The sequence below is a fragment of the Canis aureus genome, chromosome 10 (assembly GCF_053574225.1).
Source record: "Canis aureus isolate CA01 chromosome 10, VMU_Caureus_v.1.0, whole genome shotgun sequence".
Taxonomy (NCBI): Eukaryota; Metazoa; Chordata; class Mammalia; order Carnivora; family Canidae; genus Canis; species Canis aureus.
The window spans coordinates 66184279-66197928 of record NC_135620.1 but is presented as its reverse complement, the minus strand read 5'-3'; the positions used below and the strand labels follow the sequence as shown (position 1 = coordinate 66197928).

At 47.7% G+C, this 13650-nt stretch overlaps 2 protein-coding genes and 1 long non-coding RNA gene across 11 annotated transcripts in view; 2 read left to right on the top strand and 1 right to left on the bottom strand.

Annotated features, from left to right (window-relative positions):
* Nucleotides 1-5127, top strand: part of EPB41L4B (erythrocyte membrane protein band 4.1 like 4B) — a 127275-nt gene extending 122148 nt beyond the window's left edge. For 5 of the 8 annotated variants that reach the window (XM_077912841.1, XM_077912840.1, XM_077912845.1 and 2 more), the window contains 3 exons: nt 320-388; nt 3564-3709; nt 4887-5127. In XM_077912841.1, the coding sequence (XP_077768967.1) occupies nt 320-388; nt 3564-3709; nt 4887-4992 (321 nt within the window). In that variant the 3' untranslated portion in view covers nt 4993-5127. The remainder of the gene's footprint in view (nt 1-319; nt 389-3563; nt 3710-4886) is intronic. The other 3 variants (XM_077912843.1, XM_077912846.1, XM_077912842.1) reach the window with 1 other exon arrangement.
* Nucleotides 4461-13650, bottom strand: part of LOC144322633 (uncharacterized) — a 47325-nt gene continuing 38135 nt past the window's right edge. For both annotated transcript variants that reach the window (XR_013388286.1, XR_013388287.1), the window contains 2 exons: nt 4909-5226; nt 4461-4789 (listed from right to left, as the gene is read on the bottom strand). This is a non-coding gene — a long non-coding RNA (uncharacterized LOC144322633). The remainder of the gene's footprint in view (nt 4790-4908; nt 5227-13650) is intronic.
* Nucleotides 11880-13650, top strand: part of FRRS1L (ferric chelate reductase 1 like) — a 29660-nt gene continuing 27889 nt past the window's right edge. Inside the window, exon 1 of the mRNA XM_077912848.1 lies at nt 11880-12132. Within this exon, the coding sequence (XP_077768974.1) occupies nt 11895-12132 (238 nt within the window). The 5' untranslated portion in view covers nt 11880-11894. The remainder of the gene's footprint in view (nt 12133-13650) is intronic.

Sequence of the window (13650 nt, the reverse complement as noted above, 5' to 3'; positions counted from 1 at the left end):
ATAGGGCCCAGTGTGTCTAGGAGACCCACACAACCTCCAGGGAAGGGAGTTCTGGGGACAGGTAAGCGTGGGTGGCCTGCACACACAGGATTGCAGCCTGTCAGCCCTGCTGGGTCCCAGCCCTACAGCACAAGGACCAGCACAGATACAACCTCTGGCCAAGGGGTCTCTGGGACCTTCTATATGTTTCTTTATGCAAAGGACGAGGGCTCTGCGTGTGCTCCCCTGAATCCTTCAATTCGGTTTTAAAAGCGCACTGCCAAAGATTTCAAAACTTTTGTTTTCTTTTGTAACCCTCCTGTCTTTCTCTTTTTTGAAGATAAAAACATTCCCGGCTGATACAGTGACCCCATTTCCTGATGCTTTCAATACAGGGCCACAGTTCACCGTAAGTAGATTCAAAAAACAGGTCTACGTTCTAAAATGTTGTTTCTGTGCTTTTCTGTGGCGTGCCAGACAGCACTGTCGACGGTTGGTTTTGTTTTTTTTAAGATCTATTTACTTTGAGGGAGTGTGGAGGAGGGGCAGAGGGAGAGTCTCAAGCAGACTCTCTATTGAGCTCATAGCCCAACACAGGGCTCAATCCCAGGACCCCGAGACCATGACCTGAGCTTACATCAAGTATTGGAAGCTCAACTGACTGAGCCCCCCCAGCTTCTTTTAATCATATGAACTCTGTGAGCTTGAGAAGGAGTTGGGGTTTGGGACCTCCATCCTTTGGTTATTTTATTTTATTGAAGTGAGCATCACATAAGATAAAATGAATCATTCTAGAGTGACATTTACTACATTTAGTGTCATGCAACTGCTACCTCTCAATCCAAAGCACTCTTTAAAAAAAAATTATTTATTTATTCATGAGACACAGAGAGAGAGGCAGAGACACAGGCAGAGGGAGAAGCAGGCTCCCCGCAGGGAGCCCGATGTGGGACTCAAAACTAGGGCCCCAGGATCATGCCCTGGGTGTGAAGGCAAGCACTCAACAGCTGAGCCACTCAGGTGCCCCAATCCAAAGCATTCTTATAACCCCCAAAGGACACTTCATTCCCATGAAGGAATCACTCCCCATTTCCCCCTCTCCCTCCAGCCTCTGGCACCCACCAATCTGCCTTCTGTCTCTGGACTTTCCTTGTGGATGTTTCAGATAAATGGAATCTTATAATATATGACTTCTTGTACCTGGCTTCTTTCACTGAGCATCATGTTTTTGAGGCTCATGTACACTGTACGGGGTATCAGTACTTCATTTCTTTTCATGGTGGAATAATATTCCATTGCATATATATACACAGCCCAATTTGTTGATCCATCCAGTCACTGGTGGGTCTTTGGGTGGTGTCTACCTTTTGGCTACTGTGAATAATGCTCTGTGAACACATGTGTACATGTGTTTGTTTGAGTTCCTGTTTCCAGTCGGGTTGGAGCTACAGCTTGATAATGGTGTGATCTTAGGTAAGTCACTTTGTACTCCTGGCACCAGTCTCCTCTTATGTGAATGGAAATGGTAATATGAGGGACCCCTGGGTGGCTCAGTGGTTGAGCCTTTGGCTCAGGTCATGATCCCAGGGTCTTGGGATCAACTCTGCATCAGGCTCCTTACAGGGAACCTGCTTCTCCCTCTGCCTGTGTCTCTACCTCTCTCTGTGTGTCTCTCATAAATAAATAAATAAATAAAATCTTTTTAAAAAAAGAAATAGTAATATGAATATCCTGTTTGTATCCAATATGAATATCCAATTAAGGATCAAAAGGATCACAGAATGTCCCACAAGTGTCAAGCATGGTGGTTGTCCCTCAAGGCCACAGAGGAAGAAGGGTGTAATTAATGAAAGCAGGGAGTCATGACAACCTGCTTCATGTCCCCACCTCCCTTTGTGTCACTGAGCAGCTTGTTTGAGTCCTGCAAAATGTCAAAATATTCTTAAACATTTAAATACTGTAGTTTTGGGGCAGCCCTGGTGGCTCAGCAGTTTAGTGCCACCTTCAGCCCAGGGCGTGATCCTGGAGACCTGGGATCGAGTCCCATGTCGGGCTCCCTGCATGGAGCCTGCTTCTCCCTCTGCCTGTGTCTCTGCCTCTCTCTGTGTGTGTCTCTCAGTGAATAAATTTAAAAAAAAAATCTTACCCCCCAAAAAAATAAAAATAAAAAATAAAAAAATTTTTAAAAAATATTTAAAATAAATAAATAAACACTGTGGTTTTCTCATGTGCAACATGAGTGAGTTTGGTGATTTTCAGACTTCGTTTTAGGCTGCAAGTCTTTTCTTTAAATGAAAGCTTCTGCAGAAGCTCACTACATAAGGAGTGGCTGCCTGGAGCAGAAGTGGGGGGTCCAGGATCACCTTCTCTTTCCCCTCACCCTCTCCTCCTCCCAGGGATCAGAGTTTATAATTCCTGGAACTGAGTGATCCCCGAGGCTCCTTCCAGAGGCTTCCTGGCCAGCCTGAAGGATCTGTGAGATGGGCTGGGGGTAGCCTAGGGGTAACCAAAAGTGCACTCTCTTGAGCTAGATGACGGTCACTACCTGAGGTGGCTTTGGCCACGTGGACAGAGAGGGAAGGGGCAGTGGCTGGTGTAGCTTTGGGGGTTGAGCAGAGGTAGGGAGGTGTCCAGCGGTCCAGGCAGAGGCAAAAACAGGTTCCTGGAATAATGCATTTCCAAGGTCATGAGCTGCTTCCAGCACCTGCCTTGTGAGAACCAGAGGGCAGAGACACAGGGCTCAGGCCAGCCAGTTAAATGCTACTACCCTGCAGTCATCCTGCCCCTGCAGCTCCACTGGGCACAGCTCCCCAGCTGGAGGCTCCGGCTCCACTTCCCTCAGCTGGCCCATGGCGGGCTCTCTGGCCTCCTGCCCAGCCTTGGCAGTGCTGTGAGACACCCAGGGAAGCCCTTCCTGAAAAGCTGGGGGCCAAGATGGAGCAGGAAGCCAATGTCAGAAACCACACTGACACTTTTAAGAACTGGGCAACCGTGGCTCGAGGGCAGCACTTTTCCCAAGGTTCAAGACAGTACTGATGCTGCCAGTCTGGGGACCATACTTTGGGAAGCACCGAGATACTGGTGAGAAACACCAATTCTGGAGTCAGCTAATCCTGCTCCTAAGTACTGGTTCTTCTTAACATTTACTGTGTGACCTTGGGAAAATTACTGAACCTCTCTGAGCCTTACTTTTCTTTATCATGAAGTCAGCTCTAAGTAAGATACACATTTGTTTCACCTTTTAACTCTCCAAAGTCAGAGTTCATTGCGTTAGTGGGTGCGACAGAGTTCGAATGGCCACATTTTTCTTTCTCTGTGGCACATGCCAAAATGGTGGATCTCACAATGGATGGTGTCTAAGGTGATGGAGGATGACCTCTACCTGAAGGATTGTCAAGAGGTAATACGTATAAAGTGCTTAGCATAGAGCCCGGCTCAAAATAAAACCATTTAATAAGTGGGAACTGATTTTAGCTGTTATTAAAAAATAACAGGAATTGTGTGCTAAGGCTTAGGGAGTAGCTGACAGTTTAGAAATGGAACCCAAATTGAGATTGATTTCCTCTTTTCTGTTTTCTCTCCAGGCGGACTTTAGAGACAGTAAATTACCGTGCTGTCCTGGCCAGTCTTCCCCACTGATTCCAGCAGTGACCCTGAGGCCTTTGACAGAGACCATCTCCACAGTGCAGACCATCTACACCACTCGGAAGCCTGTTTCTCTGGCAGCCAGGTGAGTCCGACCAGTGGGTACCTACCAGCAGGTAACTGGTGATGGGAAAGCAGGCACAGGCCCCAGTTTCATTGGGTCTCTGATGTCTAGAAACCTTTTATTTATTCTTTCATTCATTTTATGTATTTGTTGAAATGTCTACAAAGGCTACATAGTATTATTCGAGGTCCCTGGGATGTAACCGTGAATAAAACAGATAGAAGTCCTACCTTTGTGGAGTTTACAATTTAGTGTTGGGTGTGAAAGAGAGAGAAAGAGAAGAGAGAGGGAGAGATGGTGACAAGCTAGGGAGGGAAATGAAACCAAGGGCAGGCCAGGAAGGCCTCACTGAGGTGGCTTGTAAGCAGATACCTGAAGTGGGGAGTGAGCAGGCTGTGGATATTATGCACTTGAACAACTCATCAGAGGGAACAGCCAGTGCTAAGACCTCTGAGCTGGAGCATGCACGGAATGGTTAAGGAAGGGAAAGGGAGCCAGCGTAGCCAGGGCGGAATGAATGACAAGACAAGAGGCCCATGATGTTGTAGGTTGGGGCCAGACTGTACTTGTTGGCCACAGTAGAAAGGGATTTCTACCCTGTATGAGATTATTTAAAAACTTGGTTTGTGCTTTTGATGTACACTTCGTGTGTGTGTGTGTGTGTGTGTGTGCACGCGTGCCTGAGCGTGTGTAAACAATGGAGAAGGATCCCATAGTTAGGCTGCCGGGCCCAAGGGCCAAGAAGTCAGAGGCAACCCCTCAAAGGAGCCAATCTTATTTCACTCAATTTGTTTATTAAGATATGGGGGAGAGGGGGCTCTGGGAGAAAGCGCATCTGAAACCGATTTAGAGCATGACTGAAAGAATTCTAAGCAGTGGACATCTTCCGACTCATTCAGAAGACCTTTATGGAGAGGCGGCTATGTACCAGGTCCCATGCTGGGCTCAGGGGCGTGAGAGACGAGTGACACATACGGCCAGTCGGCTGGGGAGCAGTGCCCTGAGCAGCTGTCAGTCTGGTGCAGTGGGGGGGGACCCAGTGGGCAGCCAGACAGTTTAGGTCATTGTAATGCTAGCAAATGTCAGGGGTCCTTAAGGAGCCTGAAAGGGAAAGTCAAGAACCAAGGTCAGGGAAGAAGACGGTGGGGGGTGGGGTGGGGGGAATGACACCGTCCTTGTCATTTTTTTTTTTTTTTAGTGTAATCTCATTATTTCATCACCTGCTCTTCTTCAGCGCAGAGACGCTCCGGCAGGAACTGGAGAGAGAGAAAATGATGAAAAGACTGTTGATGACCGAACTGTGAAATTCTCCGCTTGTTGCCTGGAGGATGGCATGGTGCCTTCTGTCCGTTTTCCTTCTTCGGGCTTTGTGTGCTCACTCCAGCACGACACACGGATGTGTGCTCTGCTCACCCAGGTCTCCGTGGTTGGGTTGAAGCCAACGTCTGGCTTGACTTTCATTGGAGATGTTATTTTCTGTCTCCTGAGTATTAGAGGTTTTCTGCTACTCAATCTAGCTGGGACGGGATTGGGTAAGCCTGGGAGAAGAAAGATGGGGAAATGGGATTCCCTTTTAGTACTGCCTGTGTGTCTATATTCATAACCACAGGGTTAATATGGAACGGAATCCTTTGTTATCAGTCTCAACCATGATTTTGTATGATTGAAACTTGCACCAAGCTTCGACTGTTTGTTAAAGAGTCATTTTTAATGAGAGAACAATTCTATACTGCTGGTTTTTCATTTACACTGGTAATTATACAGGTCTTCTAAAGTCTAACTTAACACTCATTTTTATTCAGACACGAGTCAATGAGCTAAAAAAAAAAAAAAAAGAAAAAAAAGAAAAGAAAAAAGAAAAGAAAGTTGTGATCACCAGGACTGAAGAACTTCAGCGAAATCTAAAATACCATTTAAATTGTGGATCTGTTGGATGCAATATTATTTGGCATAAACAGAATTCTTCATTTGGACCCAAAGTAGGGAATCAGAGCTGACAGTTATCTAAAAATTCTTACAAAGATGAGATAATTCAATATCAAGATCCATTTGGGTGTCCCATTAAGGAAAATTCTTTCTAAAGTTGATGAATTCTTGTCCTGTTGATAGAACCTTGACCAGATGACACTTTGTTCTCTTTTTATATAGTTTCAAGAAATGTGTTTTTAAATTTTTATTATGCACTTGAACAACTTTGCAGGAATAAAGGCACCCCCTAACCACAGACTAGCCCCCTAAAGTGTTTCCCACGCTCTCAGTGAATATGCACACATTTTTTTTTTCCACAGCTGTGATGAGTGTGTACATACTCTTTGGTTGTACTTCTCCACCTCACACATATCTTCCCTTTTCAACACAGACCCTGTGCCCTCAGCAACTTCAGTGTCTGTATATCCACATAACATGGTTAACCTCACTTCTCCCTGTTATTAGGTATTTGGGTTGTATCCAACTTTTCACTCTTATAAATAGTGCTGCTATGAATGTCTTTGTAAACAGTGCTCCTTCCTTTGGATTCTTCCCTTGGGAATATCTCCACGAAGGGGTTACAAGGTAAAAGAGCATGGAATATTTTATAGCTCTTGTTTCATATTGCCAGATTGCTTTCTAGAAAGAGCCAATCTCTGGGTTGGAAGGACCTTAAAGGTCGTGAGGTCCACTCCCCCTTCTTCCCTCTGAATGCTTGAATCCCTCTACAATTTATGATGCCACCAGCAATGTATAAGCATTTCTACTTACCAACAGTTCTGCCAGTATTGGGTTTTGCCATTTTAATTTATTTTTGCTAGTTTAATAGGTGTGTACAGTTGTTCTTGAAAGGTTGTTTTCTTTCAGTAATTGCTAGCAAGGCTGAGCACTTTTCCATGTGATGATTTACTAGCTGTATTTCCTTGTATGTAGACTGTCCATCCACTTCTTATGACCACTTGTTAAGTGGAATCGATCTCGTATATTTGTATCAGAACTGTATTTTTATGTTGTATTGTATAGTTTGCTCTCCTGTCCCGATCCTTAAAACTGAATGGTGCCAATAATTTGATACTAATGATTATAAAAAAAAATGTAATGCCTCATTTTCTCGCATTGTTGTAAGATGAGGTATGTAAGCAAATATTCAGATAACAGAGGATTAACCCTTTAAAGTGCTGAATCTTTAAAATTTTAATATTTTTTTGAGGGGAATCTTTCTAAAATGCGTTACGCACTTCCCTGCCTTAGTAAACGGTATACTGGAGAGTATTTAACCTTTTCTTGATGAGTCACGGTCATCCTTGTACACATCTGCCCCTTTTGTACCTTGGTGTGGTGCCGGTGATGTCCTCGGGAGAAAACATAGGGCTTGGCTTTGCCTTTCACAGACTATTGTGCTGTTCTCACTGATGAATTTTGTTGCTTTCTGCTCTATTGGTGAAGCCATCTGGGGCATTTGTGGTGTTTGGGACTTTTTACTCCCATTCTATAGCCCCCCCCCCTCCGGCTATACTTTCAAAACAGCTTTACCTGTTCTTTATTCTTGTGCACACGATCCAAACTGTGTTCCTGTACAAGACGGGGGAGCTATCTGTGTCTGGGGTTGTAACCTCTTGCCAATCCAGCACCCTCCTCCCAACCTGCTTTCTGAGTCTTCTGCTCTTCACCTCCTGCTCTCTGACGGAAACCTCCTGGGCAGAATGGAAGTTTTCTCGGAGAAGCCAGGGAGCCAAGTATGACATATGTGTCAGGTGTGCTTTGCTTCTGAGGAGGGCTGCATGGGCTTTTGGGACGCTGTTTTCAGGAGGCTGTGAGCCTCCTGCTTTTTTTCCCCACATCCCCCTGGGTTCACAGATGTTCAGCAGTTGATGTCACTGGAAGTCTGATCCCAACAAGTTGGCTGTTACTGTATATGAAAACCCAGTACCTTTGGCAGCTCAGCTCTAACCAGTAAAATCAAGAGGATTCCATTGTTTCAGCAGTTGTCCTGGTTATTTGCCTACTTAAATGTATGACGGGGGCTTGGCGTGGTGACCTGAGGAGATGACATCATGTTGGTTGGATTCATAGGGACAAAAATAAATTGATATAATTTTATCTTTTTTATATACTTAAAACAACAGCACCATCCAGTCACACAACACATACCTGATGTCTGGGGGCGGGGGTGGGGGGCAAGGGCAGGGGGGCAGCTTATTGACATATTCTTGCCAGAACAACGGCTCCAAACTGTGGACCACAGACTCCTGGTGGGCATGGGTGGGGGCACTACAAGGGGCCTGAGAGTCCTGCAACCCACAGAGTTTGTGGACCATAGACCTGCATGGAAGATCCTTATGTCCGAAGAATTTAGAAACTAGGTCCTAAAGCATTCAGAAGATCCCATCTGAATGTACCCCAAATTTTATATTCTCAATATATCACAGGAATATCCTGAGGTCTTCATCTCTCTCCTTCACCATCTCAGTTTTTTAAAAACCGGAAATCCACCATCTCACCCACTTTAAAGTGTACAGTTTGGTGGGGCTTTTTGTATGTTCCCATTGTTAGGCAAACCTCACCACTCTCTAATTCCAGAATATCTCCATCGTTACAGAAAGAAACTGCCTGTCTACAGTTACCACCAATTCTCCCCTCCCCCTACCTCCTAGCAACCACTAATTTACTTTCTGTCTCTGGATTTGCCTCTTCTGGACGTTTCATATAAATGGAATCATACAATATGACGTCCTTGGTGACTGGCTTCTTCCACTTACCACAGTGTTTTCAAGGCTCATGCATGCAGTAGCAGGTATCAATACTTCATTCCTTTAATGGGTGAATAATACACACCATTGTATGGTGGTACCACATTTTGTTTATTCATCATAAACATTTGGGTTGTTTTCACTTTTTGGCTCTTATGAATAATATAAACATCCACATACAAGTTTCTGTATGAACATATATTTTCAGTTCTCTTGGGTATATAACTAAGATTGGAATATAGCTGGGTCATATGCCAACCAAAGGTAAAAAAAAAAAAATCACATATACTAGGCAGTCAGAAGAATGGGTATATCTGTTACTGGTCAGATACTGTAACATAACACTGATTTTGGGGAGTTTTTATAACAGAAAAATTATTTTAGGGAAATGGTTTTGGTGAGAAAGAAAATAAAGTTGCTGTCTGTCTTTTAAACATGAAAATGAAATTCAATTCAGGTGCATCCCTGAGTTCTTGTTCGAATAGCCGGCTCTTGTTCAGCCAGCAGACTCTGAATGTTGGGAAAAGTGCTTCTACAGAACATGTGCACTGTTGCGAAAACCACAGTGTTGATTGGCTGCTCGGCAAATTCACATCATTGAGGAACAGAGAGTCTCTGCAAAATCTGGGATGTAATAGAGGGGAGTGTGTGCTGAGAGTGGGAACAAGTCTCCCTTTAGGGCTCAAATCTTATAAGAAAACACAAAGAAGGGCACCCAACTGGCTCAGTTGGTGGAGCATGTGACTCTTGATTTTGGGATTGTGAGTTTGAGCTCCATGTTGGGTGTAGAGATTACTTAAAAAGAAAACACAAAAAGAAAATCCCAAAGGGTAATTTAAGTAAATGGGAGAGAACCTCATGAAAGGAAGAGCCAGGTCTGTAGGGAACTGAGAACCAGAGTGGTTTGCAGGCAGACTGAGTGATGACAGCTATGAAGATTTTCCCTAGGAAAGAATCCGCACATCACATGGTATTCCAGCACCACCCCTGAAGCCCATCTATGGCCCCCACCTTGAGCACATGGGCTCCAGATTCTTGATAGTTGAAACCCACAGATTACCTGCAAGCTTCATTTTAGGCTGTGGTTGCAAACCCACCTCTAACACCACTCCCCAACACCCCCTACCAAAGAAGGCCCACAAATTCCAGACCAATTCACTGGAAGAATGACCTGGTTTTCATTTGCTTTCTATCCGGCATCATCACTGTTCATTATAGTAATTTAAGTGAAGGGAATAAAAAAGAAAGTGAAAGATAACAGGTTGGATTCTAAAACCAGAGACTCAGTACTGAAATCGGAAGTCCAGTGCTTCCTTTATTGATTGATTGGTTTTTGCTAAATGTCGGTCCATTGATAACTTACCGTATCTTTCCTGGTGAATAGGAAGAAAAAGAAAAAGGAATTGCAAGTTTTAAGAATGAGTTTTTCTTTTTTCTTTTTCTTTTTAAAAGAATTACAGGGGCAGCCGGGGTGGCTCAGTGGTTTAGCGCCACCTCTGGCCCACGGCCTGATCCTGGGGCCCTGGAATCGAGTCCCACGTTGGGCTCCCTGCATGGAGCCTGCTTCTCTCTCTGCCTCTCTCTGTCTCTCTCATGAATAAATAAATAAAATATTTTAAAATAAATAAATAAATAAAAGAATTACATATTAGCAGAGTTTCTATTGGCTTTTTTTATATTTTAAAATGTCACACATTGTAAAGCTATGGGGGGGTTTTGTGTGTTTTTTTAAAGATTTTATTTACTCATGAGACACAGAGAGAGAGGGGTAGAGCACAGGCAGAGGGAGAAGCAGGCTCCCTGTGGAAAGCTGGATGCGGGACTCGATACCGGGACCTGGGAATCACGACCTGAGCCAAAGGCAGACGCTCAACCACTAAGCCACCCAGGTGCCCCACAAAGCTATGTTTTTTGAGGAAGAAGCTTCTTTTTTTGATTTTCTTAAGTAGTTACAGTTCATCTTATCTTTTTTCAAATAATAAATCTATTTCTTATACAACTGGTGTACTGGGAAACCTAGTGAAGCCCAAGCTTTTCATGAGTGGCACCTGATTCACCTGTCAGGCTAAACATGTTTAAACTTCAGTGGGACAATTCACCATCGGTATTAGCTGATACACAATAGCAAACACCTGCCTCTGGGTCACATAGCGCTTTTTCCTATTTCCATCCCATCTCCCATCTCCCCCGGTTCAAAAAAGGTTGAGATCACTAGTATCTCTTTGAGTCTTTTGTAATCCTAGGCATTTCGCTCATGCCACCTATGGCATCGAACCCTATCAAGCCTCACCTGTGTCATCTTCCCTCACCTTCCTTGTCTTCACAGAGGCTACAGATGCACCACTCCTAAACTGGCTTTCTGGACCTGCATTTGGAACCTCTATGCTCTTCTGCCTCCATAATTATTTTCTTTGTTTATGCAATGAAATATAAAGAAATGGGAAAAAAAGCAGGCTAAAATGCTGGCTCTGCACTACCAGCATGAAAGGAATTGGTCCATGTTTTCTAACGGAAAACAGCTTAGCAGTTATCACTTCAAAACCGTCAGAAGGACTCCAGGACCTGGCATCTTTTGAGTGGGTGGTGTGGATAAGTCGAGTAAACAAGTGAAAGGGAATTGCAAGCCACAGGAACGGATTTGAGAGAGTGGAGACTTGGGGGCGGGGGGTGGGGGGGTCATCAGGCATGGTGAGGTCCTGCCAAGGTCTGTGCTGCCTGCTTCCCGGGAAACAGGGTAGACCAGTTGCTTAGTTTGGAAGGGGTTAGGTCATTCAGGGGAGCCGGGGGCAGTCTTTGCTGAGTGCACATTTCTAAAGTGGAGAGGAAGCAGTGAATCCAGCCCAAGAGCGGAGTTCCAGTTTCCCCTCTGGCTCTCGGCGTCTCAGTTCACCTACCTAGAGAGTGGGGATCCTGCTCTCTCACCTTGTGAGATGATCCCAAGAAATAATGGGTGTAGTAAGTGCTTCGTGTACAACAAAAAGTGCTGGAGCAAGATGATGGGGCGGGGGGGGGAGGCAGCAGTTCCGGCAAGGTGTGCCCAAGGTCCACCCTCCAGGACTCGGGTGCGCATCGAGGCCTCCCGGGGACGTCCTGGCTCACGGGTCTGCAGTGAGGCCTGGGACCTCCGGGGCTGCCCGCGGGCTTCCTGGGGATGCCCAGGCCGCGGGGCGCGGACCGCACGGAGGCAGGGGCGTCGCGGGGCGGGCGCCGGGGGCGCGGGCGCCGCGGAGGGAGGGCGCCCGAGCGGGAGCAGAGGATGCGCGGAGCGAGGGGAGGCGGCGCGCGGGCTGGAGGCTGCGCAGAGCGGGCGCGGGCGGCGGGGCCGCGGGGCGCGGGCGCGGGCGGGGCGGGCGCGGGGCGCGGGGGCGCGGGGGGCGGGCGGGCGCGCGCGCGGGCGGCGGCGGCGGCGGCGGAGCACAGTGCCCGGCCCGGCCCCGCGGCGCCCCCGCTGCGGCCGGAGCGGCCTGGCTGCGGGCTCGGAGCGCGGGATGGCGCGACCGCCGCGGCGGCGCCCGGGGGCCTGGGGGCCGCTGCTCTGGCTGCTGCTGGCGGGGCCCGGCACCTGCGCCGCCAGCCCCGCGGACGACGGCGCGGGCCCGGGGGGCCGGGGACCCCGGGGCCGCGGGCGGGGGGACTCGGGCGCCGACGAGGCGGCGCCGCGCCACGACTCCTCCTACGGCACCTTCGCGGGGGAGTTCTACGACCTGCGCTACCTGTCGGAGGAGGGTGAGGCCGCGGGGGCAGGGGGCAGGGGGCGGGGGGAGGGCGGGGGGGGGCAGGGCGCGGGGGCGCGCGCGGAGGAGGCGGGAGGCGGGAGGCGGGAGGCGGCCCGGGCCGGGTGCGGAGCGCGCTGCTCGGACCCCGCGGCCTGCCTGGCTGCCAGCGCCTTCCGCCCGCCGCCCGTTTCACAGGCGGAGAGACTGAGGCCGGGACGGGGAGGTGGTCAGCCCGGCCCTGGAGGCTGCGGGCAGAGGGCGCTGAGCCTAGGCTCCCCCAGCCCCCGGCCCCCACTCTCCCTGTCGGGGTAACGGGTGGCGGGGGAGGAGGCCGCCCCCTGGCCTGGGGTGTGTGAGAGCAGGGTGCGAAGCAGAAATCACAGGTTTTTAAAATTAATTAATTAATTTATTTATTTTAAAGATTGTATTTATTTATTAGAGACAGAGAGAGAAAGAGAGGCAGAGACAGAGGGAGAAGCAGGCTCCATGCAGGGAGCCTCATGCGGGACTCGATCCCAGGACCCCGGGATCACGCCCTGAGCCAAAGGCAGCCGCTCAACCGCTGAGCCACCCAGGCGTCCCCAGAAATCACAATTTAAAGTGATTTTTTTTTTCCTCCTCCTTGTCTGTATTGACCTACATTTGCAGGAACGAGTGCCCCAACCTTTCAGCGTTCTGTTGCTGCTGGCTGCCCTGCCCTATTTCTGTCCCCACTCTCATCCCAGTTCTTTTGTGTGACCACACACGTTAGGGTTCCCGACTGTGAGCCACCATTGTTGGGTGCTGCTGGGCCCGGAGAGGAGGGGTTTATCAGCCACAGACCTCCCTGTGGAGTTGCTTTAGTGAGCACAAAAGCCAGCTGATTCTGTGTAGAAGGAATAGAAACTGGCCTCTTCTGCAATTTGGAAGGTAGCAGTTTTCCTATTCTTCTGCTGAAAGGACTGGGCAAGAATAAAATTGGGTTTGAAATGTACCCGCAACTGATATGATGCTGGGTATATCTGTTATGAAGGATTTGGGTTAGCTGTATACAACAGGCACACATTAATAGCTTAATTAAGATAGAAGTTTCTTTGTCATGTAAAGAAATCTAGGAGGAGGCAGTCTGGGCTGGTATTAGAGGCTCTACGCTCATTGGACACCCTGGATCCTGATCTTCTGCTTCTTTATAATTCCTAGCGTGTAACTTCATGGCCCAAAACGGCTGCTTGATCTCCAGCCACCTCATTCACTGTCCAGCCAGCGGGAAAGAGAAAGTGGAAAGGTCACTAACCTCCTTTATAAGGGGATTACTCAGAAGTCCCATATAGCAATTATACTTCATTTGCCACAACTTACGTGGTCACATGTAAATGTAAAGGAGGCTGGGAAACAGAGCCTTTTAGCTGAGAGGTAGTATGCCCAAGTAAAAAATTGAAATCATTGTATTGAAGTGGAGAGGATGGATTTGAGGAATACAGTAGTTGGGTGGAGGTTCAAGCGCTGAAACAGAGACCCCATATTTAGTGGCTTAAATAAGATAGTTTTT